The following is a 25,219-nucleotide window of genomic DNA, read 5'->3' as shown; positions in this document are numbered from 1 at the left end:
GGGCGAGGCACGCGGCGCGCTGGGCGCCGCCCGGCGTGCCCAGCGCCGCGCCGGCCAGCGCCAGGGGCGCCGCCGCGCTGCGGTGCCCCGAGCACACCCAGCCAGTCCCCACCCCCGCCAGCAGCGCGCCGCCGGTGTCCGCCACCGCGCGCCCGACCATGCCCACCACCGCGGGCGCCAGGGAGGCGGGCGTGGGGCAGCCCTCGACCCAGGCCAGGAGCGTGGCCAGGAGCCAGGCCCCCGCCGGGGTCGCGTAGCCGCCGCCCTCCAGCGCAGCCGCCGCGCCGTGCACTGCCAGCCCCGCCCTGGCCCAGGACTGGGGCGGGGGACGGGCCATCAGGGCCTCGGCCAGGGAGGCACGCAGGAGGGCGGCGTCCAGCCATGCCCGGGCCCCCCCGGCGCAGAGCACCAGGGCGGAGAAGAGGGGGTCCGGGAGGCGAGCCGCGTCGGGGCTGCGCAGCAGGCCCAGGGCCATGCCCGCCACCTGGCGCGCAGCTGGGTCGGTGGGGTTTTGCTCGCCTGAGGAGGGATGGGAGGGGCGATCGCGAGGTGTGTAGTGGAAGGGTATTGAGAAAGCTGCTGCTCCAAAATGGTGCGTGTGATCTGGAAGACGCCCCAGCCACCACCAAAGGCACCCACCTGCGTCCAGCTCCAGGCGCCGGAGCCAGATGGCAGCCAGCTGCCACACCCCGGGGCCCAGGCGGGGGTCACAGGCATGCCTGCCAAGGCAGGCTAGCAGGTGGGAGACCGCCCGACGGGTCTGGGGAACACGACGGGCACGGAGGAGGGACTGCAGGGAGATGGTCGCCTGTTGCAGGGAGACTCTACTTGTGTTAGAATCGGCGAGGTACACTAGCATGGGCATGGATTGTCAGGCCGTGGCTCCTGGCGATCGACCGACCTTGCCATCGTCCTCCGACACCAGGCCTTGCCAAAGCCCGTCATGCTCCACCGCCCGCCCGCGGGCCCCGCCTCGCGCCGAGCTCATGGACGGCACGATTTGTGGTGCATGCCGGCAAGATTGACGCACGCGAAGCTCTGCACACCCCTCTTTGGTCGCCACCGAACCTAATGAAAATATCGGGCAGTACACGTCAGCACGGGAAGGCTCGGGAACGCAACAAAAGTCTACAGAGGGCATCTTGAGGTTTAGGGAAGTACAAGAATGAATGACATAAGGGCTGGCGACCTTTGTTACTCCCATTGCATCGCGTCTCGGGCGACAATGCGGCCGAGGTACAGCAAGACTCCCAGGGACTGGCTGGCTGCTGGAGCGGGGGAGAAGGGGGCTGACTGCATGGGCCTGGGAATTCAGGCAGGGTCTGCCCCCCACCAGGTGCTGGGGTGGGAGGAGGGCTCCCCGCTGCCCGCCTTCACGGCGCCAACACCACGGCATCCGACATCTGGGACGTCCGGCTGCCGAGGAAGGAGCGGGCGGTGGCGGTCTGGTTGTTCTGGTGGGATACAAAGGTCCTGGACGAGGTCACCGCGTTGGCCAGCCAGAAGATGCCGGTGTTCAGGCTGCCGTCCGCGTTGTGGATGTAGAGCTCCGTCCTGGAGGCCAGGTCGAAGATGGTGACGGTGGCGGTGCAGAGAGTGCCCCCCAAGATGCCCTGGCAGGCGACGTGCAGGGCCGGTGCGGGGAGCGAGTCCGGCGGCGGGGAGGGCGGCGAGGGCGGTGGCGAGGGCGGCGGCGAGGGCGGCAGCGGAGGCGGGCTGGGCGGGAGCGGGGGTGGTGGCGGTGCCGGGGGTGAGGGCACGTTGGGCGACAGCGTCACGGTGTTGGACGGCAGCCCCGCGACCAGGCTGTTGAGCACCATGTACACCTGCCCCAGCACCGTCTCCCTCTCGTCGTAGATGTAGTTGACGGGGGGCCAGGGCTGGGTTGAGGCGTGCCCGGAGTGATTCCAGTCGTGGTGGGACTCCCACGTCCCCTCCACCGTCCATATCTTGAGCATCGCATGGTCGGCCAGGAACTGGGTGAGCACGGTGCAGGTGCACTTGACCACGGTGCTGTCAAAGGCACAGGGGCAGGCCAGGAGTGGGGGCACGGTGAGCGGGTCCACCCAGGGCGGGGGGGCGGGAAGACGACTGGGGGCGGGGACGGGGGCGGGGGCGGCGGCGGCGAGGGCGGCGGGGGGTGGGGTGGGGGGGAGGGCGGCGGCGCCGGGCGGATGGACACCGGGGCAGATGCCGGCGACCGCGTCTGCAGCACGTATGCAAAGGCGCGGGCGTGCAGCTGGGCGCCAAAGGTCTCCAGCACGACCTGGGCGCGGGAGCTGTTGGTGTGCGAAGCCCAGGCGTGGGAGGAGAAGAGCAGGCCGTCGTTTGTCAGGGCCTCGACCTCCCACTGCGTGCTGACGTAGGTGGCGCTGACAGAGTAGGCGCAGCCGTAGGTGGTCCCGGTCACGATCCAGCAGGTGCCCTTCAGCTCGGGGGCCGACAGGGAGGACGGCGACGGCGGCGGCGGACTGGGGCTGGGGTCAGGGGAGGGGCTGGGTGGGGGAAAGGGGGCAGGCTCGGGTCCAGTGGGGGGCGGGCTTGCATGCCCGGGTGGAGAGGGGGAGGGGGTGAGGGGGGGTGGTGGGCTTGCACCGCCACCCGGGGATGGAGGGGGGGCGGCCACTGGTGACGGCGGGGGTGGGCTGGGTACCGAGGGTGGAGGAGGGGGGTTGGGGCTGGGCACAGAGGGCGGGGATGGCGGCGGGAGGCTGGGCTGCAGTGGTGAGGGCGGTGGGGGGCTGGGGCTCTGTCGTGGTGGGGAAGGGCTCGGCGCGGCAGGTGGGGGCGGTGTGGGACTGGGAGGTTTGGGCGGCGGCGGAGAGGGACTGGGTTGTGCTGGAGGCGGAGGTGGATTTGGCTTCTTACGTGGAGGAGGTGGGTGTGGCCTCTTGGAAGGCGGAGGTGGATTTGGCTTCTTCCGTGGAGGAGGTGGGTGTGGCCTCTTGGAAGGCGGAGGTGGATTTGGCTTCTTCCGTGGAGGAGGTGGGTGTGGCCTCTTGGAAGGCGGAGGTGGATTTGGCTTCTTCCGTGGAGGAGGTGGGTGTGGCCTCTTGGAAGGCGGAGGTGGATTTGGCTTCTTCCGTGGAGGAGGTGGGTGTGGCCTCTTGGAAGGCGGAGGTGGATTTGGCTTCTTCCGTGGAGGAGGTGGGTGTGGCCTCTTGGAAGGCGGAGGTGGATTTGGCTTCTTCCGTGGAGGAGGTGGGTGTGGCCTCTTGGAAGGCGGAGGTGGATTTGGCTTCTTCCGTGGAGGAGGTGGGTGTGGCCTCTTGGAAGGCGGAGGTGGATTTGGCTTCTTCCGTGGAGGAGGTGGGTGCGGCCTCTTGGAAGGCGGAGGTGGATTTGGCTTCTTCCGTGGAGGAGGTGGGTGCGGCCTTACGATTCGTGGAGGAGGTGGTGGGTGTGGTTTTTTAGATGGCGGAGGTGGATTTGGCTTCTTCCGTGGAGGAGGTGGGTGTGGCCTCTTGGAAGGCGGAGGTGGATTTGGCTTCTTCCGTGGAGGAGGTGGGTGCGGCCTCTTGGAAGGCGGAGGTGGATTTGGCTTCTTCCGTGGAGGAGGTGGGTGCGGCCGTCTTGGAAGGCGGAGGTGGATTTGGCTTCTTCCGTGGAGGAGGTGGGTGCGGCCTCTTGGAAGGCGGAGGTGGACTTGGCTTCTTCCGTGGAGGAGGTGGGTGCGGCCTCTTGGAAGGCGGAGGTGGACTTGGCTTCTTCCGTGGAGGAGGTGGGTGCGGCCTCTTGGAAGGCGGAGGTGGACTTGGCTTCTTCCGTGGAGGAGGTGGGTGCGGCCTCTTGGAAGGCGGAGGTGGACTTGGCTTCTTCCGTGGAGGAGGTGGGTGCGGCCTCTTGGAAGGCGGAGGTGGACTTGGCTTCTTCCGTGGAGGAGGTGGGTGCGGCCTCTTGGAAGGCGGAGGTGGACTTGGCTTCTTCCGTGGAGGAGGTGGGTGCGGCCTCTTGGAAGGCGGAGGTGGACTTGGCTTCTTCCGTGGAGGAGGTGGGTGCGGCCTCTTGGAAGGCGGAGGTGGACTTGGCTTCTTCCGTGGAGGAGGTGGGTGCGGCCTCTTGGAAGGCGGAGGTGGACTTGGCTTCTTCCGTGGAGGAGGTGGGTGCGGCCTCTTGGAAGGCGGAGGTGGACTTGGCTTCTTCCGTGGAGGAGGTGGGTGCGGCCTCTTGGAAGGCGGAGGTGGACTTGGCTTCTTCCGTGGAGGAGGTGGGTGCGGCCTCTTGGAAGGCGGAGGTGGACTTGGCTTCTTCCGTGGAGGAGGTGGGTGCGGCCTCTTGGAAGGCGGAGGTGGACTTGGCTTCTTCCGTGGAGGAGGTGGGTGCGGCCTCTTGGAAGGCGGAGGTGGACTTGGCTTCTTCCGTGGAGGAGGTGGGTGCGGCCTCTTGGAAGGCGGAGGTGGACTTGGCTTCTTCCGTGGAGGAGGTGGGTGCGGCCTCTTGGAAGGCGGAGGTGGACTTGGCTTCTTCCGTGGAGGAGGTGGGTGCGGCCTCTTGGAAGGCGGAGGTGGATTTGCCTTCTTTCGTGGAGGAGGTGATCTGAGCTTGCTGGGGAATGTTACCCGTGAGCTATGCGAAGCGGAATGTGGCAAGGGGGACGGTGAGAGTATTGGGGGCCTCGAGTTGCTTAGTGGCTCAGCTGGCGATGGCACGGAGTACTCATGGGTGGCCGACAAGGCCGGCAGCGTCGCTCCATCGCGACCCTCTATTCGGATTTCGACATCTGATCTCGAATTCTGTGAAGATGTGCCGAAGAACTCGGCGTGTACACCGTTGTCGGATTCTGCGGGAGGCGAAGGGCAAGGGGGGAGGGGGGGGGATCTCATTTATCAATTTAGTCGACGCTCGAGGTGTTTATCGCGCCATCACACAAAATCATCATACATACCATCTAATTGCTCGCTATATGTTGTGTTGAAAGGCTCCACGCCTTTGTTCGTACTTGCAGCCACCTATGAGGAAGTGCATGTACAATGTGTACTCACAGCGGTCTCCGGAACAGAACGCCCCCCGGTCCGACGGCATGTAGGTGCAGGAAGCTCACCTGAGGCGCCAGAGAGCTATCGCACAAAATGAGAAATATGAGAGCCAGAGGGGCGGTCCTCCGTAGTAGCACTTGGCTGTGGAGCGTCGCCATAGCTCGAACGCGCGGTGGCGGACATAGATGCCGGTCCTCTACTTGCTCGAGCAATGCTCGCGGTTCGGGGAGCATATGTTTGAGGAATTGAAAAGGAGGGCATCTCGCGCTTGCCGGTATGTCTCGATGCCTCTGCCTTGCCTCCAAAATGTATGCTTCCGGACCCGGTGCTGCCAAGTGGCGCGACGACGAGCAGAGATCGATCCCTTTGGAGCCGAGCATCGCTTGGAGATAATTTCCAACTATTCCAGACCACATCTTTCGCTGCCATCTATTTGAAGGGAAGATGGGTTCATCTTCGTTCAAAAGAAGGAGTGCGGATCGATGCCGCGATACAGGCTACCGTGTGCCTGATCTACATTTCTTTGTTGCATGTACTGCATCATGCAGCATCTCATGAGATGAATGTCGGAATGGCATGAAACGGTGGCTCGCTGTCAATTCATGTGCACTTTCAGGATCTTCGAGCTATCCATTTAAATCTAACATAAACAAGATTGGGCGATCGCCAAAAGGGGGGGGGGGGGGTTTAAAGGGGCCACCATGGCAGCAGGTTGACGCAAAACCGTTCCCTCGGTTGCCACCTTGAAATGGCCATGCAGTGGTGAGTGAGGATAATGGAGCTCTAGGTGGCCGTCTTTGGGATTTGGGAGCGCCAGAACGGAGTGGGCAGTGGCGAGTCCACATGGGGCTCGTCAAAGCTTTGAAGTTTAGGCATAGAGGTGCCAGATCGCCACTCCAGGTCTTGGCGCTAGCCGCCTCGTTGTTCTTGGACTGAGGCTTCTGAAGGTGGCAACTCCTTTTAAGGTCCAGATCACGTCGAATTCTGGGCTGCCATCGCCCCTGGTCACCCGTAGCTGGGCAGGGGGGCATGCAGCTTGCCAATCTTGGCAAGGGCTGTGACCACCTGGACCCGTGTGTTCAACGACCTGTCAAAGCCAGCTGTGGCACCAGAAGGAAGCTGGGGCAGAGACGGGGGCCCGGGCGGGCAATAGACGTCCACGGAACGGGTGGCTATGGCGATGGGGAGCTCGGGGGCGGGGAAGGGGGAGAGGCGAGGAAAGCCGACAGCTGAACAATGTCTGACGGCGGACCCACCTCCTTCCCATCATTCAAAATTTGAACCTGTGCTTGCACCGTGTCACCGGACTGATAGATGAAATCGATTTTGGTGTAGGTGGAGGTATACCCATACTGGTCCCAGACGGGGTTGGATGTGAAGGTGCGGCCTGAGTCCCAGATGTGGCAGGCGACCCTCTCGCCGTAGAAGGCGGAGATGACCGTGCAATTGCACATGAAGTCGTCCCGAGCCCAAGTACAGGGGCAGGCCAGCACGGGTGAGATGGTGAAAGGGTCGACAGAGGACGGAGGTGGCGGAAGGGCAATGGAGTCCGAGGTGTTGAAGGGCTCAGCCGGCGTGAGGCTGGAAACCCCACGGGTGTCCGCAGAGTTCAGCACAATCGCTTCACTCTCTCCATTTACTTCAGCATCCTCATCCAGCTGAAAAGTTTTCAACGATGGATTCTGGATTACTGGAGGCGGGACTTCCGCGGAATCTGCGGTATGTGGAGTTGCATGTCGGCATGAATACAAAAGGTACCGAATCGTGAGCTGTTTTCATGTGCTCAACATGCCAATCGCACTATTGCTCACACCTACCATCGATTTCCTTGCGATCAGTCGTCACGGAGGACTTCAAGCGCATGCTCGCCCTCGCAGCCACCTGTAAGAAAGAGCCATGACGCTACCCTGAGCACTGTCTCCGGAAAAAACCACAAGGTGTTATTGAGCACACGATGCTTAAATATACCTGGTGCGTCATAATGCTGATGCAGAGCACGAGTATGGTGAGCGCCGCTGACGCGGGACGCCGTCGCAGTCTCCGGCTGGTGGGTGTAGTCATCGCGTGAACACACTGTGATATGAGATTGTATGCACGTCGTACTCTGGCCCGAAAAATATCGTGCAAGTGGGATTTGTATCAGGTGTGTCAAAGTAAGGCCCTTTCGGTCGCCATGATATATAGCCATTCTCCCCAATTCACCTCCGGACCCGGTGCCAGATGTCACGCACTCGTGGCGCTCACGGTTTTCGGGCCGCCGATCGCCCAAGCACGCTCCAGCTCCAAACGACCTCATCTCATTCATCGTCTTCCGCGCTCTTGACGGAAGGAATGTCCACATTCACAATCGACGGGTTCGGGTCGACCTTGCGAAGCAAGCGATATGGTGCTTATCGGTGGTCATCCGTGTGTTGCTGCATTCGAACCGAGTGGTGGCGATCGGTGAGGAGATATAAAACAGACTCTGAGGCTGAGGCTAGGGGCACAAGCAGAACTCACCACATCACCTGTCTGACATTCGGGTTGACGTATGATGGGCTGGGATCCATCAGGGGAGTGCAGGGCGGTAGCGTGAGACTTGAAGGCGCACCCTTATGCTCCATCATGAGTAGGGCATGCAGGGCTCAGAGAGGATGGTATGGCTACAAGAAGACCTTGTTTCCTGCATCCGGAGCATCTTGATTGCATGAGGAAGCGGCGAGCGCTTATCCTTGGCCTCAAGGAACGGGCTTAGAGAATGCAGATATCAGCTCGCCATTCTGTGCTAGGGAGGGGGGGGGGGGGGTGGGAGGGGGCGACGGTCTACAAGGCCATGTGCAGCCACATCCGATGGACTGCAACGGCCGCATCTCGTCATACAGCAGTCCAGCCTCAGGCCCAAGAGTACAAGGGTATGTAGGTCGATCGTCCCCAACCAGCCTCGAGCTGAACTAGACAGAGGTTGTTGATTGTCACTGCGTGACCCCTCACAAAGGCAGCAGATGGTCCTGAAGAGGTAATTGCACATGTGATTTTGATGCATGATCAGAGAAAGACCCTTCAACCTAGTAGACAGACACAGCGATCTTGAGGGCGTGAAGTGAATGAAGCTGGAGGGGTGATGTCACTCGAGTATCAGAGGTTGGCATGTAGGAGTGGACGACACACTTGAATAATGACCCAGGAGGAGGATCTCATCGATGGTAAAGAGACCCCTTGGGGCTGTACGAACAGGGCAACAAACGAGACAGATCACTTATACACGGCCCTGCGCTCATAGTTTGGCATAGGTTGGACTGCCGAAAGCAGACGAAGCTATGAGGTCTACCGGGAGCGGGGGTGGGGTGGAAGGGTTCCATGAAGGGTACAGGGATTGCACACGGGACCAGCTGGAATGGAGTTACACATGCTGAGTAGCTCGAGCCTCTCCAACGCTCGTCAACCTCCCTGCTTGGGCGGAATAGTGAATCTGAGCATGGGCAGGAGAGCAGCGAGAGCGTACACGGTGTGCAGCCTCTGACAAGCTTATGGGACGAGGCCTTGAAGCATGGGCCTTCAGTGACAGGGGACAAGCTCTGTGTCCAATCAATACCATCCACGTTTTTCTGCCTCACGAGCTCACCTGAGCTGTACACGTAGACAAGGGGCGGCCGCTTTGTGAAAGCCTCCGCCGCAGCTCTTGCGCCTCCTTCTGGCTGACATCCAGCGCAGATCGCAGCATGCTCACCTGCGGGGAGGCATGTACCTGTGTTGACGGATGCTGCACCCCAGGCTGTCGCAACAGACCAGCACCTTGTCAGTAAAAGGCCTCGTACTCCCCATCTCAATCCCCCCCATTCTCAGACTTCCCTCCCAGCAGCTCACATGCGCCAGGATGGAGGCCTGTTGCTGCTCCAGCGCGTGGACATTTGCCGAGAGCCGAGCATTGGCGAGTTGCAAGAACTGCAGGGGCAAAATGAGGGAGGGAAAGAGGTTGCCGACAGCCGTTACCAAGGTTGTCACCAACCCCAACAGGCTCAGCAGCCTTACATGGCAGGTGGAAAGAGCTTGGAGGCAACTTAGACATCAATGCATAGCCAGAGTCCTGGACAAATGCTAACCCCAACAGAGGAGATCCCATCCCAAAGTCGTCTGCAGGCACCACCAGCAGCAAAGGGCTCACCGTGCACTTGTGCTGCAGCTCATCCACCAGCTCCTGTCGTTTCAGCCTCACCCGTCTCGCTGACTCTCGGTTGGCGACTCGTCTGTAGGGAGGAGAAGGAAAAAGGGGGGGATGATGGCGAGTTGCAGGGACGTTCTGTAGAGGCCAGATGGGCAAGGTTGCCTGAGTGTCAAGCCAGACTCGAAACAGGGCATGGAACACCATCCACAGAACACACCGCCCACCTCTTCATCCTTCGCCGCTCCTCCTCGCTCATGTGGCCTGGAATGGGCAGCTGCGCGGGAAGACACAGCATCGGGGTGACTGCCCACCCAATAGCCATTACAGTAGGCGAGCAGGTGGTCTTCACACCATACAGGGAAGGCATCTGTGCTCGCTTCAACACCTCCGGGACCCCAGCTCACGTTCCCATTCACATGGCGCTGCACATGTGGCGTCATGTCCTCGGATGAGTACTCGTCCTCCCCCTCACACGCCCTATCTCCCTCGCACATGGGGCCTGTGATGCGATAATCCAACCCTGTTGCCTCAAATCTACGAAATCGGGCAGCCCCCCAGCCAATCAGGACCGTTCGCTCCGCGAAATCCCCAGGGAGCCACAATGAAGGACCATGAAACATTCAATGCAACATCCATGAACCCGTAACATGTGATCACAAGTACCCTGACAATGTATGGTCTACCTTTGGATGGGGCTAAACCTTGCAAGAGATCCCCCCCCGTCACATGACCCCTTGGCACTGAGATCTGAGTTGGGAGAGACAAGAGAAGGGGTGAGGGAGCCAGGGTCAGTTCTCAAATGTTACACAGTAGCTTTCGTGGTTCCCACCAATGCAGTGCCACCAAACTCCTCTCAGCCAGCCTGCACTTGCCTGGAGTGTCTGTTTGCTGGCCGGCCTGACAAGAGGTCCTGTCAGCGTGGTCACAGTCCTGTTGACAATCTGGCCTGCCTGAAGAGATGAGCCTCCATCAGCAGAGCTGCAGGGGTGGAGGGACCCGATGAGAGAAAGACCACGCAGGGCTCGGCTTGCAGGTCCAGTGCAGCAGGTTCTGGTCGGTCTCACTCACATGGGGCTTGCCAGGGCGCCCGAGCTGACCAAGGAGGAGGGGTGGAGTTCGCAGACAACCCTCACCGGGACCACGCCGGGGCTGGTGCCATGCCAGGGATGCCTGTTACCGGTGACGATCGAGTTGCTGACCATTTCGACCACGGGGAATCCCTGCGAAAGGATTGTTTGAGGCGCTTAACCATCCTGCCCCACAGACCCGGGCATGTGCCCCTGGACACAGGTGTCTCGCCCCAGCCCCAGCAGCTTGGCATTGTTGGCGAGGGCGCATGATAAGCTTTTCCATGCCCCGACACCATGGGTCCCGCACTGTGCAGGCACCGCGACAGCTTTCCCGTCCATTCATGGGGTGGGTGGACGGAAACCCCCTCGTACCGACTCGTAATGCTCCGGCTGCGGTGGAGCCCTGAGCTCGACCTCCGCACCCCCAGTGCTCTTCTCATGCGTCTAGCCAGTTGCGTGCACCCGCACGGTCTCTTTGTCTCCTCGCGCGCCCCTGTTTTCGGCCGCGCAATCCTGGGACTTGCCGCCCAGCTTCGGCCCGGATCAGGCAGTACAGTCGACACGCGGTCCATGCATGGTCCGGACTGGGCTCACGCACGGGGCACATGCCACCTGGGGGAGTGGGCTTCCGGCGGTCCCGACATGGTTGAAGGCTGCAATGAACCTCTGAATGGCCGAGTCTCAACGTTTCATCTCTTCCATCTCCTCCCCTAGGCACATGGCCGCCCCCTAACCTGCTCCTCTATCCTGGCTCCGGCTCACCAGGCCATTCTACAACACAGCACTCTACATCCGCGCCGCCAGGGGCCGCCCAGCCAGCTCCCCAAACAGGCTGTAGGCATGCACCTTGTGCACGTGCACCATGACCAGGCTGCCCCGCAGTGCCGCCCCGTCCCCGTCAAAGAAGACGAGCTTGTTGTGCCGCGACCGGCCCATCGCCTGCCCTGGGTCCTTGGGGTTGGGCCCCTCCACTAGCACCTCCAGCTCGCGGTCCAGGAAGCGCTGCGCGCGCTGGCCCGCCACCCGGTTCACCACCACGTTCAGCCGCTGCAGGCGGTCGCTCTTGATGAGGTCCGCCACCTGGCCGTCCCAGGCCGCGGCGGGCGTGCCGGGGCGGGGGGAGAAGGCGGCGGTGTTGACGCGGTCGAAACCCACCTCCTCCACCAGCCGCAGCGTGCCCTGGAACTGCTCCTCGGTCTCGCCTGGGCGAAGGTTGTCGTGTGCGGGGTGTTGCCGCGATGGATGGCACAGGGCGTGCGGGAGGGGGGCCCCACTTCGGCGAATCACAAACTCCCTCCCTACCTTCTTCTTGCCCCACGGGTGCGGAGGCGGGGGTGCAAACCCTCTCCCGCACCCCGGAGCCCCACCTGAGGACAATCCCCCCCCCTCCTGGCTCACCCGGGAACCCCACAATGGCGTCCCCGCTGATGGAGGCGTCGGGCATGCGCCGCCGAATGCCATCCACGATGGCGCGGTAGCGCGCGGCGGTGTACCCGCGTGCCATGCGTCGCAGCACCTCATCATCGCCCGACTGGAAGGGGACGTGGAAGAACTCGCAGAGCTTGGGCAGGTCGGCGCAGGCGTCCACCAGGCGCTGGCTGAAGTAGCGCGGGTGGCTGGTGGCGAAGCGGATGCGCGCGATGCCGGGCACGTCGTGCACGGCGCGCAGCAGGTCGGCCAGCGTGTGCGCGCGCCGGCCGGAGCCGTCCGGCGCGGACCCGGGCAGGTCCCGGCCGTAGGCGTCCACGTTCTGTCCCAGCAGCGTGACCTCGCGGTACCCGGCCTCGCCCAGGGCCGCCATCTCGGCGCGGATCGCGGCGGGGGTCCGGCTCTGCTCCCGCCCGCGCGTGGTGGGCACGATGCAGTAGGTGCAGCGCTCGTTGCAGCCGTGGATCAGGTTGACCCAGGCGGAGAGGGTGGAGTCGCGGCGCGGCACGCTCACATCCTCCGCCCAGTCCAGCTCCTCGGTGGCCACCACCTGGGAGCCGGAGCTCACCTGCTCCAGCAGGGCGGGCAGGCGGTGGACGTGGTGCGGCCCCATCACCAGGTCGATCTCGGGGACGCGGCGCAGCAGCGCCGCGCCCTCCTGCGCCGCAACACACCCCGCCACGACGATGGTCAGGTCGGCGCCCAGGCGCCGCTTGCGCGCCGCGTGCACGCCCAGCGCGCCGTACAGCTTGTCCTCCGCCTTCTGGCGGATGGAGCACGTGTTGTACACCAGCACGTCGGCCGCGCCAGCGTCGGGCGACCGCGCGTACCCTGCGGCGTCCAGCGCGCCGGCCAGCCGCTCCGAGTCTGCCAGGTTCATCTGGCAGCCAAAGGTGTGGATGTGGTACCGCTTGCCGTTCCCGTGCGGGGAGAAGGGGGGGGGGCGGGGGCGGGGGCCGTCATGGCCAGGCCTGCGAGTGGGAGGGGGGCAGCGGTGAGGACAGGGTGTGCGCTTTGGTGGGGACCCACCTCAATGCAAGAATGGCCGCAGAAACTGACGGGCGATATGTCCACGGCATGTCAAGCGACACCGGGTGGGGAAAGGGGGCCATCATGGCCCGTGCCCCAACCCTGGCTGACACGCATCAACGACCCCATGAACCACCCGAGCCGCACCCTCGGTGCCGCAAAAGTCCGCGTCATTCTCCAATAATGGTGGGAGGAGGGTGATGGCAGAGGCGGTGGCACGAGAGGGGGCTGCTGCCTGCCTCGCGCGACGGGGCACCCGCTGGCCACGGAACGGGGGTGGCGGGGGCGTGGCGGTGGAGCAGCTCGCGCCAGACACCACGCGTGCGGCGTGCATCTTGGAGGAAGTCGCAAGGATTCAAGAGTTGGCGGTTCTCATCGGAGGCATGGACAGTATATGCATGCAAGGATGTGTCGAGGGAGGGGTGGTCCTTGGCCTTATCGAGACTGGAGCACCTCAGCGCGCGCCAGGTCCACCAAAATTGGAGTGGGAATTGTGCAGCGGCACGAGCGCACCACTTTTCGCGAGACTTATCCCTTGCATCAAATTCTTCAACAGCTCAATGAGACCATCAGTTGGTTGAGTAGTCCTGGTCCTGTCCTTACACCTGATTGGTACGGTTAGAATCCTTTTTCAGATGCTCTGCACCAGGGGGACATCTATGGAGGGATGCCAAAATTCCAGCAAAAGGTTAAACAGGCCATTGGGATGAGGGAACTGCGGTGAGGAGTGCGTTGCAGCATCACTTGAGCCTGCCTGCAAGTGGCCTGCATGCCTGGAACGTACCGTTGATAAGAGTCCCCAAGACCATGTTTGTCGCATGGTGAGGGCGACGGCCCAGCAACATCATCTCCCTGGTATTCGTCGTGCAGACGCCAGTTGGAGTCCGTCGGCATTGATGGTGCTGAGCAAGCATGGTGTGCATCAAAGCAGGGGATGAGCTCATTCCGGGGAGATACGTTTCTCCTCCCCGCCACATGTCTTTGTACTATTCAAGAATCGTTTGAACAATTCTGATCAAGGCCACCAGGGGGGTTGATTGATATACTATTATTGTGCCACTGCAGCGCATGCAAGGCATATGAGATAAAGAGAGCATAAACTATGACTAGCTGTGGGGGAAGAGGGCGCTGCCAATGCGTTGTCGCCACGGTATTCAGCACAGCAGTCGGCACGCAAACATTGCGCCTCACCCCTGCGAGCGAACATGCGAGGATGACGAAGACCCGATTGCAAGGTTGGAGGGAGCGCACACCACGTGCTGGCCTTTCAGGAGACTCAAGGTGACCACCAGGGTGTTCCAGTCGGAGTCTATTGAGCAGGTGAGGGGGGGGCGCCTGTATTTTGCTGTTCCTTCTCACTGATTCTTCCAGCTCCACTGGTGGGACAGACATGTCTTGCTGTGACTATATGAGGCAGGGGCTCAGTTTTCGGATGGCTTGGTGGATAAGGACCCTCCCTTCACACCCAGAGATACGGGCGCAATCTCAAAGGCGTGCACCGGCGGCACGAAGGAGGATCGCTTCGGGGCACGGTCGACCACGACGCGAGAAGACACCTTGGCCTGCGTCAGGGTTTGGGTGTGGAGGGGTGGGGAGGCGCCTGAGCTTCGCTGCTGAACAGGCAGTGGCCGGGCCACGCTGAGCCGAAGAGTTGCATCACCCAGGCTTGCACAGGATGAGATCATGACGCAGTGTGAGGGGTGTCTCCCCTGACGGGAATTCTACTGGCCTAGAAAATGCACCCCCTTCCCTCACCCACCCCGCTCCCCCTTCCCCCCATACGCCCCCCCCCCCCCCCCTTTGCCCACTCCACCCCCTTCCCTGTGCCTCACCAGGTCGTCGGCCCCCGCCGCTGCGATGCCCAGGTCCCGCTCCCTGTCTGCTGCTGCGGCGAGGGCGAAGCCCACGGCCGGGTCCTGGCGATAGCGGTACGTGTAGCAGATGGGGATGTAGGCCAGGAGTGCGACGCCCATGAGCACCGCCAGCAGCCAGAAGAAGTCGTCGATGTGGCCCTGGTTCAGGTTGTTGGCCACCCAGCCGGTGGCGCCGCCGCGCGTGGACACGCTGGTGATGGCGGCCACGAGGCTCACGGCCAGGTAGCTGCCGGCGGCGGCGGCCACGAGGCTCAGCGCGGAGGCGATGGAGCGCATGGCCTCCTGGGACTGGGAGTAGAAGAACTCCAGGGACCCGACGGAGGCGAACACCTCCGACATGCCCACCAGGAAGTACTGCGGGATCTGCCACCAGACTGAGACGGGGACGGAGTTGTCGGTGGGGTCCACATTTTGGCGCGGGGAGGGAGGGCATGAGGGTGTGGGGCGGGGCGAGAGGGGAGCAGGGGAGGGCCCCGGGCCGTCGTGGTGGCATGCTGGCAGGTGGTCGGGAGGCTGTGGCTGGCAGGTGGTGGGCGACCGCCCCTCAACCCCGTTCCCACCCCCTGCTCATATCCCCCCCAACCCCACACACAGACCTGCAGGTTGTTGGCCCTGACCGCCTTCAAGTGAAAAATCTCCACCGGGGCAGCACAGACCATGGAGAGGATGGCGATGCCGAAGCCGACGCCCATGCGCGTGAGGCGGGAGATGGGGCGGCCGATGCGCCTGAAGTAGGGTTCGATGCCCAGGTCAAAGATGGGGACCCAGATGAGGACGGAGGTGGAGTCCAGCACGTTGACCATGGTGGCGGGGACGACCCAGGAGCCCAGGTGGCGGTCCATGGCGGAGCCTTGCAAGACGAAGAGCGTGGACATCTGGGCGTAGATGGCAAAGTAGACGGCGAGGATCGCCATGGAGGGCAGCAGGCGCACCATGCACTTCAGCTCCTCCACCTCGGTGACGATCACCAGCCAGCGGTCGCGCACGCCGGCGGCCTCGACCGGCGTGGCCGCCTTGTCCAGCCAGCGGAACTCAGGGGTGTGGATCATCCTGGTCTGGCCGGGGATGATGCTCATGGGCGTGTCCACCTCGTGCAGCTGCGTGGGTTGGTGGGGTTGCATTGGTCGGGGGCGAGATGGGTTGGGTGGGTTGGGGGTGAGATGGGTTGGAGGGCATGGGGCGAGCGGTCCGGGGCTGCGCCGGGCCAGGACCTTGCCATGGCAGGTACAACGCCCCGCTCTTGCGGCGTGGCCCCACCGGCCTTGGGTGCCGGGCACACACCCGCGTGGAGGGCATAGTCCCCGGGCCACGTGCCATGTTCACTGGCCGTACCACCCAGGCCACCCCCTTTCCCCACCCACCCAGATCAGCGGTGCACCTCAGCCCTGCCACGCAGAGCCCCATTCTTGAGCGTGGCAGGGCGCGAGCCACAGCACTGCCCTCCCGCCCGGCCCCACCCCACTCACGAGCCGAGCGACCTCAGGGACCGCGGCCCGCCAGTGGGCAAACGCGCCGGCGATGACGCGGAACCAGCGCGTCAGGGCGCTGCCGCCTGGAGGCTTGCGGCGGTACCATTTGGAGCCGGCGAGGAAGACGGCGATGGCAATGGCGAAGGAGACGGTGGGGATCAGGAAGCCAATCGTCCAGCTGCATGGCGGTCGAGGGGAGGACTGGGGTGACGCGCGCGCGCTGGGAGCCGGGGGACGGTGTGCCTGGGTGTGTGCTGGGCCGGCGTGCGATGGGCACCAAGCAGATTGCTCTGGCGAATCAAAGGGAGCCGAGCAGGAACCCCCTTCTCCCAGAAGGACCGCCCCGGGTGCGCCCCACCTGACGTCCGTCTGGACCCAGACGATGAGCGTGCAGGCCAGGAAGGCGCCGATGTTGATGAATGCATAGAACCAGTTGTAGAAGCGTGGGATCATGGCCAGCTCCGCAGGGTCATCCTCGTCAAACTGGTCAGCGCCAAAGGTGGACACGCAGGGCTTGATGCCGCCGGTGCCGATTGCCACCAGGTACTGCAGGCAGACGAGGGAAGGGAGTGGGAACAAGGGGAGGGAGCACGACCCCACCAGTCCCCTTTCAGGGCTCTCAGCGGGCTGCCTGGACCCATTTCCCCCAGGGAAGGGGGAAAGGGGGGCTGGTTCAGTTCCATCATGCCTGCTCCAGATTTGGCTGCGTCGGCGCACAACAGCAGAGTCTCGGGGCCTGCAACCCGCAGAAGCCCTCAGGCCAGGCTTTGCAGCTCACCATGAACCCCCAGAAGAAGGAGAGCTGGTGAGCGGTGGGCTGCTCCCCCGGCGCCGGCGTCAGGGAGGGGAGGCCGGCGGAGATGGTGACGCCAGTGAGGCCCTGTGGAGGTGTCGTTGCCAGGCAGTACTGAACCTCCATCCAGGTCGATTGAAGAAATATCAGAGGGAACAAAGCTGATGCCTGCTTCATGCCTTGACATCCGCACCAAGCCCCTGCCCACTTCCCTTGAACATCCAGCAGAGGCAGGTCAGGTCTCCAGGTACAGGCTTGCAAAACCATCAATCTCACCAGCATGTAGATGATGGAACCAGAAAAGATGGCCCAGAAACGCCCGAGGAAGGTATCGGCGACCCATGCACCCAGGAGAGGAGTTAAATAGCATGTGCCCGACCAGGCATTCACCTGCGAGTGTGTTGGAGGGGGGGTGGGCCAGACTGGCAGGCACTGAGGCGAGGGTTCATGAGGAGACTCAATCCAGGATCTTCAATCCGACATAGTGTGCCCTTCTCCCGTGTCGACTCACATTCTGGGCTGCAGTGGCATTGTTTTCATTCAGTACTGACGTCAGGTAAACCACGATGTTGATCTGTGCGGCGGTGCATTTGAGGGGCGGGGGCTGTGTGACCTTTCGGCGCGCTGATGGGCGTGCCGGCGCCTAGTGGTCTCTCGACGATCGGCATTCCTCTGAAGGATAGGCGCAATGATAACATGTTCTTGCACCGGTAAACCTACCGACATTCCGTAGTAAGCAAGACGCTCGCACAACTCGTTGCCTGCGTAGAATCGATGATGCGGGGGGGGGTCGGTCGTGGACAGCTCCGAGGGTTTCGACCGCACTCCTGCCACGGCTATGTTTACTGGACCCCACCCAAAGCTCACCGAGAATAGGAACAGCTCTTAGAAAAGCTCGACCCATTGAGACCGGTGACTCGGTCGTCGTCGATGGAGAGGCATCCTCGACAGGGGTGCTTCCGGTGCTGAGCTTCTGGTGTGGTGGTGGCTGACGTTTGTCGGCATCCAAGTTAGCGCTCCCACTCGACACCTTATTTAAGATCTTGTGAATATCATTCTCGTCCACTCCAGGCATTATGGGAAGTAGTCAATCTCAGGGGTCCGTGAAAGGTGTGAGGGTGGGTCGGGGATCTTTGGGTGTTTCTCCAGGCTCTGGACACAGCCAGTTCGTTTTGAAAGGCTGTACTAGCAGCGCCCAGTAATCCTGATGGATCGCATCCAGCTTCAAGCTTATCAGAGCAAACGTAGGGTCGCCAAGGGGTAATCATGCTCGCAGTATACACCTGAGTCTTCGACCCGCGCCCCCCCATCATCATCAGCAGCTTCGTGCATAGATCTGGTCGCGGCCTCCGGTCGCTCATTTTTCGCTGTGGCTGCCCCGTTCCCACCTAGACGCGACACTCCACGCAAGCGGATAGTCGAAAATTTTTGTTAAGTTTGGATTTGAGTCACATCGCCCTCATTGTGCGGCCCATCCATGCCATTTGATGGTTGCAATCCTGGAAGGCTAGGTATGCGTCGGGTATCGGCGAGATCAACATCATCCGGAAGGCCCCCAGCCTGCAAAGCACCAAGTCTCCCTTCAAGCAGCATCGCCGAGGCAGAGGACACGAATCACTCATCTGAGACAATACTACGGCATGCACAATGTAGTGGCCGCAAGTTCTCAGGTCAATGGGAGATTCATTTGGGAGACTGGCCTGGAGTGTGGGAATGTGTGTTGTACACTCGTTAGTGCCCAACATGAATAGGATTGCTACAAGTCCGGGGTATGCACATTGTTGGTGCAGCTCACAGCCTACGTTAGTATTGTATTCCACGAAAGGAGCAACTTCATCAAGTTGGGGAGAGGGTGTTTGCTGGCTGGTGCACAGGCACTGGCGCAGCTAACCCCCTGGCCCTCTACCACGCAGGCTCCAGATGCAAACCGGTGAGTTTATACATGTTGTCGGTACACCGTATCGCCTCGGATTCGCCGGATGAAGTTACTGTCGAGTGCTCATCTTGGATTCCAAACCTCTTACTTCGCCTCACCAATAGTATGATGCACTGTCTGCCTCCCAAAAATTATCCTTGAGCGATTTGCGCCACTTAAGAGCCCGTCCAAGCAAACCATCAGCACAATGTCTAACGAGGACCACTGCTTGCACGTTCCAAGCGTGAGAGGAATGTGCTGCACATCAGCACCAGAGCATCGTTGAGCTCTAAGGCCGCACAGCAAATTTTACATGAACCATCTGCATGAGTAAGGGGTTGCCACTTGTTTGAGCCTCGACGTGACACTGGCATGCAGCCATGTCAGGAACTCTGGATCAACACCAAGCTTGCACCACTCGAGGGAGTTTTGCAAGGAGTGGGGTGCTGCCAACTCAGTCCATGGATGGAAGCCCATTGAATTGTAGCCTCCTAATGTCATGTCCGCAAAACCACATCGCTCTGCCATGGCCCAAGACCCTGCTGGTAACCCTCAGGCCCTCGATGACCCCCTCGGCTGCAAATTCCAGGGAAGCAGGGTTCCAGAAAGACAGCATGCCACTTGTATCGCACGTTAGCGAGCACCAGAATCGCCATGTCACTGTATTATCAGTGGGTAGCCTTCAAGATCAAGAGTCTCCATTGAGCGTGCGCATACCGGCACCGTTGGGTTGCTGGTGGCAGGTGCCTATTCTCACGTATTGGCGCAACCTCCGAGCCGCTCAGACCGCCACCAGTCAAGCACGACTGTACATCTTCAGATACCACTGCATGCACACGGTATCCAGAAGCTGGGCGTTACTCTACGCTGAGCTTAAGATGATAAATGGCTGATCGATGGGGGAGTCGCTTTGCCGTTTGGTGGAAAGGGGTGCCCAAGACGTGAAAAAAGCGCGCCAGCGCGGGCGCTCGTGCACCACGCCGTGCCTGGCTCCACAAAACATGGGTGCGCCGGCGCCAGTTCCACAGCAAGCAGCACCACGAAGCTTTCATACGATATACAGGCGCATTTACGTGCCTGAAAACGGCCCCGCTTCACTCCGCTCCTCCCCCCCTTCGGCGGCCCTACCCACCATGGCTTCCACCCGGGACGCCAGTCCCGTCGTCGCAAAGGTGAAGAAGACGAAGAAGGCCGAGGCATCCAATGGGGTCGAGAAGAAGGAGAAGAGCTCGAAGAAGCGGAAGGTGGCCGACCCCGTGCTAGGTGCGCGGTGCGGTGCGTGGCGTTGCGGCGGCTCCGTGGGACAGGCATTACAGTGCCTCTCGCCCTCGGAAGCACCAGTGCCGGGCCCTAGGGTTATGATAATAACATTTCCCCTTTACCCGCCGCAGATGCCCCGGTCGCCAGCCCCGAGATCGTGGAGAAGAAGAAGAAGAAGAAGGAGGCGGCCTCCCCCGCCCCCTCAATTACCGACTCTCCCGCCCCGTCTACGGCTGAGACCCCCGCCCCCCACCCCCACGCCCTGGACAACTTCGCGCTGTCCGCCCCCCTGAAGTCCATGCTGCGCAGCAAGGGCATCGAGTCCCTGTTCGACATCCAGGCGGCCTGCCTGACCCCCCTGCTGGAGGGGCGGGACCTGGTGGGCCGCGCGCGCACCGGCTGCGGCAAGACCCTTGCCTTCGTGCTGCCCATCGTGGAGCGGCTGAGCCAGCGCCCGCGCGGCGCGCACGGCCGCGCGCCCTCCGTCATCGTGCTGGCCCCCACCCGCGAGCTGGCCAAGCAGGTGGGCGCGGACTTCGAGACCTACGGCCGCTCCGCCGGCCTGACCTGCGTCTGCCTGTACGGCGGCACGCCCATGAGCCCGCAGGAGGGCGCGCTGCGCCGCGGCGTGGACGTGGTCATCGGCACCCCCGGCCGCGTCAAGGACCACATCGAGCGCGGCAGCCTGTCCTGCGCCAACCTCGCCTTCCGCGTGCTGGACGAGTGCGACGAGATGCTCAACATGGGCTTCGTGGACGACGTGGAGCGCATCCTGAACACGGGCGTGGACACCACCGACATCCAGACCCTGCTCTTCTCCGCCACGCTGCCGCCCTGGGTCAAGCAGATCACCACCCGCTTCCTGAAGCCCAACCACGCCACCGTGGACCTGGTCGGCACCGAGAAGATGAAGGTGGGGGCGGGATGGGGAGTGTGGGCGGTGAATGCGGACCGACGGCAATGCCCGCATCCCGCATCCCTTAACAGTCATGACGCCCAACCCTCCCTCCCTCACCCACAAATCCCTCGACAGGCTAGCACCTCGGTGCGTCACCTGCTGCTGCCCTGCCACTGGAGCCAGCGCGCGGAGGTGACCCAGGACCTGGTCAAGTGCTACGGCGCGCTAGGGCGCACCATCATCTTCACCGAGACCAAGCGCGACGCGGACGAGCTGGCGGCGCAGCTGTCGGAGACGGTGGGCGCGCGCCCGCTGCATGGCGACATCGCGCAGAGCCAGCGCGAGGTGACGCTGGCCGGCTTCCGCTCCGGCAAGTTTGCGGTGCTGGTGGCCACCGACGTCGCAGCGCGCGGGCTGGACATCAAGTGCGTGGAGCTGGTGGTCCAGTCAGAGCCGCCCAAGGAGCCGGAGACGTACATCCACCGCAGCGGACGCACGGGGCGCGCCAACTCCACCGGCACCTGCATCACGCTGGTGGACCGGCGCAAGGAGGGGCTCATCCCCGTCATCGAGCGCCGCGCGGGCATGAAGTTTGAGCGCATCGGCGCGCCCCAGCCCGCCGACATGGCGCGCGTGGCGGGCGAGCGCGCCGTGGACGCGCTGGCCGAGGTGGACGCGGGCGTGGTGGACGCCTTCCGGCCCGCGGCGCGCACGCTGCTGGCGGCGTCGGAGAGCGCGGAGGCCGCGCTGGCCGCCGCGCTGGCGCGCATCACGGGCTACACCGCGCTGCGCCCGCGCTCGCTCATCACAGCGCACGAGGACTACACCACGCTGCGCCTGGCGGCCGCCTTCCCCGTGGACAAGCCGGGGCAGGTGTTTGGCGTGCTGCGCAAGGCCCTGCCCGAGGCCTCGGTGGAGGAGGTGAAGAGCATGACCCTGACCAGCGACGGGAAGGGGGCGGTGTTTGACGTCCCCGCCGCCCTGGTCCAGGCCTTCAAGCAGGCGCTGCCTGAGCCGGAGGGCGGGGACGTGGGTGCCGCCAAGAACGGCGCCTTTGTCTCGCAGCCCTCCACCCTTCCCGAGGTGGTGGAGCGCGAGGTGACAGCCGCCTCGTTCGGGGGCTGGGGCGGCCGCGGCGGCGGCCGCGGCGGCGGTGGATACGGCGGTGGCGGCGGCTACGGCAACGGCGGCGGCAACAGCGGCGGCGGCGGCGGCGGCTTCAGGCGCAGCAGCTCCACCGGCAGCTTCAACAGCCGGGGCGGCGGCCGCGGCGGCGGCCGCAGGTGGTGAGGGGCGGCCGGAATCTACGATTCCTAATGAGGCTCCCGTGCCATCGCCAGCCTGTACTCCTATCTTGAGCTACCATAGTGAGAGGCCAGGCCCCCGGCCAATCCCTGGACACACTGCTGACAATGCTTTTGCTCTCCTCTGCGCTCCCACCTCTCCCCGCTGCACATGCCGACTGCTCCATCCAGCCTGTACACGTATTTTGAATAGAGGTGTGGGGTGGTGTGGGATCAAAAGAGCCGGCTCATTTGGGTGGTGCTGAGCTCCTCGAGCAATGTGCGTGGCCCTTTCCACCGCCGTGGCCCCTGCCTTTCGCACGGTAATCACCCCCGCAAGGCCCGCTCTACACTAGGCCATATCGAAGCACCAGTAGTCTCGTCTCCACGTTGATCAAGGTACCCCTGAAGCGCGGGTTTTCCATAGAGACGCCCCCGCAGCGCCGAGGGCCAGCCAAAAACCGTCGTCGAGTATCTCGCTAGGGGCTCTCACCCGGGAGCGAGCGAGCATGGCAGCTGCCAAGGCCACCACGGCTCTGGCCAAGCCCGCCACGGCCGAGTTTGTGGTCTCCAAGGTCGACCAGCTGGTGAACTGGGCCAGGAAGGGCTCCATCTGGCCCATGACCTTCGGCCTCGCCTGCTGTGCGGTGGAGATGATGCACACCGGTGAGAGGGGGCCCGGGCTCAGGGTCGATATCGGAGGCCGCATTCCCAATGAATCTCGTTAGCCTCGTTCGTGAGCCCGGGTGCATTCCGCGTCCGTCGTTGCGGGGTGCTCAGGCGTCACGCTCGTGCAAGCTGCCCCTCCTCCAACCTCTCCCTGGCCCAGGCGCTGCCCGATACGACCTGGACAGGTTCGGCATCATCTTCCGGCCCTCCCCCCGCCAGTCCGACTGCATGATCGTGGCGGGGACCCTGACGAACAAGATGGCGCCTGCCCTGCGCAAGGTGTACGACCAGATGCCGGAGCCGCGCTGGGTGCTGTCCATGGGCAGGTGGGCCGCGGCTGGGGCTGTGTGGATGGCTGACGACCACTTGACCAAGGAGGATCCTTGAGTGGGCAAGGGGGGTTTGAAGATATGCGCTGAGGGCGACACCTGCCAAGGATTTTTGCAGGCTCGAGTCCCCTCAGTGCCGCTCCCTTGTCATTGTCCCACTACCCTCCCCTCCCACAGCTGCGCCAATGGCGGCGGCTACTACCACTACTCCTACGCCGTGGTGAGGGGCTGCGACCGCATCGTCCCCGTGGACATCTATGTTCCCGGCTGCCCCCCCACCGCCGAGGCCCTCATGTACGGCCTGCTCCAGCTGCAGAAGAAGATCGGTCGGACCAAGAAGACGCAGGTCTGGTTCAACAAGTAGGCGACGCGAGCCTCGAGCGGCGCGCTCGCCGCTCTGGGATGCGCGCCGGGTGCCGACACCAGGAAAGCGTGCCCCGCGTGTCCTGCGCCCCGTCGCGCAACCTTGCCCGTCAGCAGAGCCGGCCGGCACGATCTGGCATGCACTGCCCTGCGTAGACTCCCTTTCGTCCACGGCGCCTCACCAGCGCCACCCCGAAGAAACCTGTCGGAATGTGCGTCCCCCCCTGCCCTCCAGATGACTGGCCCCGATGTGCCGCTCATGTAACACAAAAGGCAAGCGTGACAGTGGACCTAGTGATGGGAATGAAAATGAGGAGCACCTTCCACATCACCGCTCCTCATGGGGATTGGATGGTGCGGGCCCTTGTCTGCACCACAGCAGCAAGGAACCCTGGCAGCTGGGGGGAAGTGAAGCCTCACACCGCTTGCTCCAGCGCCTTGGTCACCGAGATCTCCATGTCCTGGGCGGTGAGACCGCCCTCCGGGTGCGCCTCCATGCGGCCCATCATCTCGGTCTGCAGGGGGTCCCGGGGGGGGACAGTGCAGGTGCCGGCTGAGGGTCCTGCGCGCCAGCTGCAGCCTGCTGAGATTCCCAAATCATCACCCCCACCACCACACTGCACACCTACAACCCATGGCCTCTGGGCCACGACCCCTCACCATCATGATCATGAGCTCGCGCGGCGTGGACAGCTTACTGAGGTAGGAGCTGAAGTCCTCCACTCGCACCTGGGATGGTCATGTGGAGGGCAGGTGTTGAGGACACGGCATGCACGGCACTGGCGAATCCGTCTTCGAACAGACAGATGCATGCTCCAGCTGGGAGACGGGCGTGTGAGACGTGCCAAGAACGTCGCCGCTCCAGTCCGCAAGCACGGCATGCTCGGCGCATGCGCCAGCCTCGTCGCTTGGGGAAGACAAGCCTGCATGCCCCATGACGGTGCAGCACCCATGCTCCTAGCAGCACCCTCGACACCTCGACTCCCCCCTCCCAACTTCCCCTCCTGCTCCCCCCGCCCACCCAAAACCACTCACCGCTTGGAACAGGTCTGCAAAGGTGTAGGTCTTCCCCCCCGCCACGCTGGACACGTCGGCGTTGGCCAGGCCCGCGCCGCCGTCCTTGCGCGCCTCGGCGTGCCCCGCGCCCGCGGCGGCGCGGCGCTGCGCCTCCAGCTGCGCGGCCAGGAAGCGGCGCTCCGCCAGCTCCTCCAGCTGGTGCCGGGACCAGGTGAGGTCGCGGACGAAGTGACGGTCGAAGCGCGCCTCCTTGAGCGTCTTGTCGGTGTTCAGGTCCAGCGCGAGGCGCGAGTCCGGGAAGAAGAAGTGCATGCGGCCAAAGTTGAGGAGGTCGTTGCGGCAGACCTCGCGCGCGAAGACCTTGATGGCGCCGGGGTACTGCACCGGGTCCAGCAGCACCACCTCGTCGAAGCAGTCGCCAAAGACGGCCAGGCCCTCGTACCCCAGCGTGCGCAGCAGGGCCGACAGGCGCTCCAGCTTCTGGTGCGCCGACACGCCGACCGTCAGCCCGCGCACCGTCTCGGCGGAGTCGGGGGCGGAGTAGAGGGACGAGAGCAGGGACGCCAGCACGGGCGCGGGCTGCTGCCGCACCACGCGCACCGCGGCCGAGACAGCCGCGGCGCGCGCCAGCGCGCGGCGCCGCGCCGCGCGGCGCAGCGCCCAGGCCCCCGCCCCTGCGCCCACAGCCAGCGCGCCGGCCGTCAG

General features: G+C 63.3%; 7 protein-coding genes across 7 annotated transcripts in view; 3 read left to right on the top strand and 4 right to left on the bottom strand.

The window, feature by feature from the left end:
* The window catches only part of F751_2133 (hypothetical protein), a gene marked incomplete at both ends in the record, with an annotated part of 9,105 nt that extends 2,675 nt beyond the window's left edge, over window positions 1-6,430 (bottom strand). The window contains 4 exons of the mRNA XM_011401182.1: window positions 113-519; window positions 640-760; window positions 1,389-1,613; window positions 6,233-6,430. Of these exons, the coding sequence (XP_011399484.1) occupies window positions 113-519; window positions 640-760; window positions 1,389-1,613; window positions 6,233-6,430 (951 nt within the window). The remainder of the gene's footprint in view (window positions 1-112; window positions 520-639; window positions 761-1,388; window positions 1,614-6,232) is intronic.
* Window positions 6,431-10,973: 4,543 nt separating this feature from the next.
* Window positions 10,974-12,495, bottom strand: F751_2132 ((Dimethylallyl)adenosine tRNA methylthiotransferase MiaB; the record flags this gene model as incomplete). The annotated part of the gene is made up of 3 exons (XM_011401181.1): window positions 10,974-11,267; window positions 11,343-11,389; window positions 11,586-12,495. The coding sequence occupies 3 exons, from the start codon at window positions 12,493-12,495 to the stop codon at window positions 10,974-10,976; spliced, it is 1,251 nt and encodes a 416-aa protein (XP_011399483.1).
* Window positions 12,496-13,778: 1,283 nt separating this feature from the next.
* F751_2131 (hypothetical protein) lies at window positions 13,779-14,248 on the top strand (the record flags this gene model as incomplete). The annotated part of the gene is made up of 2 exons (XM_011401180.1): window positions 13,779-13,964; window positions 14,114-14,248. The coding sequence occupies 2 exons, from the start codon at window positions 13,779-13,781 to the stop codon at window positions 14,246-14,248; spliced, it is 321 nt and encodes a 106-aa protein (XP_011399482.1).
* Window positions 14,066-17,506, bottom strand: F751_2129 (Peptide transporter PTR1; the record flags this gene model as incomplete). The annotated part of the gene is made up of 9 exons (XM_011401178.1): window positions 14,066-14,206; window positions 14,477-14,881; window positions 15,115-15,615; window positions 15,985-16,165; window positions 16,346-16,533; window positions 16,766-16,867; window positions 17,057-17,170; window positions 17,292-17,354; window positions 17,501-17,506. The coding sequence occupies 9 exons, from the start codon at window positions 17,504-17,506 to the stop codon at window positions 14,066-14,068; spliced, it is 1,701 nt and encodes a 566-aa protein (XP_011399480.1).
* On the top strand, window positions 15,693-16,040 carry F751_2130 (hypothetical protein; the record flags this gene model as incomplete). Its single annotated transcript, XM_011401179.1, has 1 exon — window positions 15,693-16,040. The coding sequence occupies one exon, from the start codon at window positions 15,693-15,695 to the stop codon at window positions 16,038-16,040; it is 348 nt and encodes a 115-aa protein (XP_011399481.1).
* A 2,322-nt stretch (window positions 17,507-19,828) lies between the features above and the next one.
* Window positions 19,829-23,498, top strand: F751_2128 (DEAD-box ATP-dependent RNA helicase 7; the record flags this gene model as incomplete). Its single annotated transcript, XM_011401177.1, has 7 exons — window positions 19,829-19,958; window positions 20,087-20,094; window positions 20,194-20,868; window positions 20,989-21,951; window positions 22,637-22,802; window positions 22,966-23,131; window positions 23,312-23,498. The coding sequence occupies 7 exons, from the start codon at window positions 19,829-19,831 to the stop codon at window positions 23,496-23,498; spliced, it is 2,295 nt and encodes a 764-aa protein (XP_011399479.1).
* Window positions 23,499-23,913: 415 nt separating this feature from the next.
* F751_2127 (hypothetical protein) overlaps window positions 23,914-25,219 on the bottom strand; it is a gene marked incomplete at both ends in the record, with an annotated part of 3,550 nt that continues 2,244 nt past the window's right edge. The window contains 3 exons of the mRNA XM_011401176.1: window positions 23,914-24,012; window positions 24,158-24,226; window positions 24,533-25,093. Coding sequence (XP_011399478.1) covers window positions 23,914-24,012; window positions 24,158-24,226; window positions 24,533-25,093 — 729 coding nt within the window. The remainder of the gene's footprint in view (window positions 24,013-24,157; window positions 24,227-24,532; window positions 25,094-25,219) is intronic.

This window comes from Auxenochlorella protothecoides (genome assembly GCF_000733215.1).
Source record: "Auxenochlorella protothecoides strain 0710 unplaced genomic scaffold scaffold2, whole genome shotgun sequence".
Taxonomy (NCBI): domain Eukaryota; kingdom Viridiplantae; phylum Chlorophyta; class Trebouxiophyceae; order Chlorellales; family Chlorellaceae; genus Auxenochlorella; species Auxenochlorella protothecoides.
Note: the sequence above shows the minus strand (reverse complement) of the source record. Positions and strands in the feature narration are given on the sequence as shown.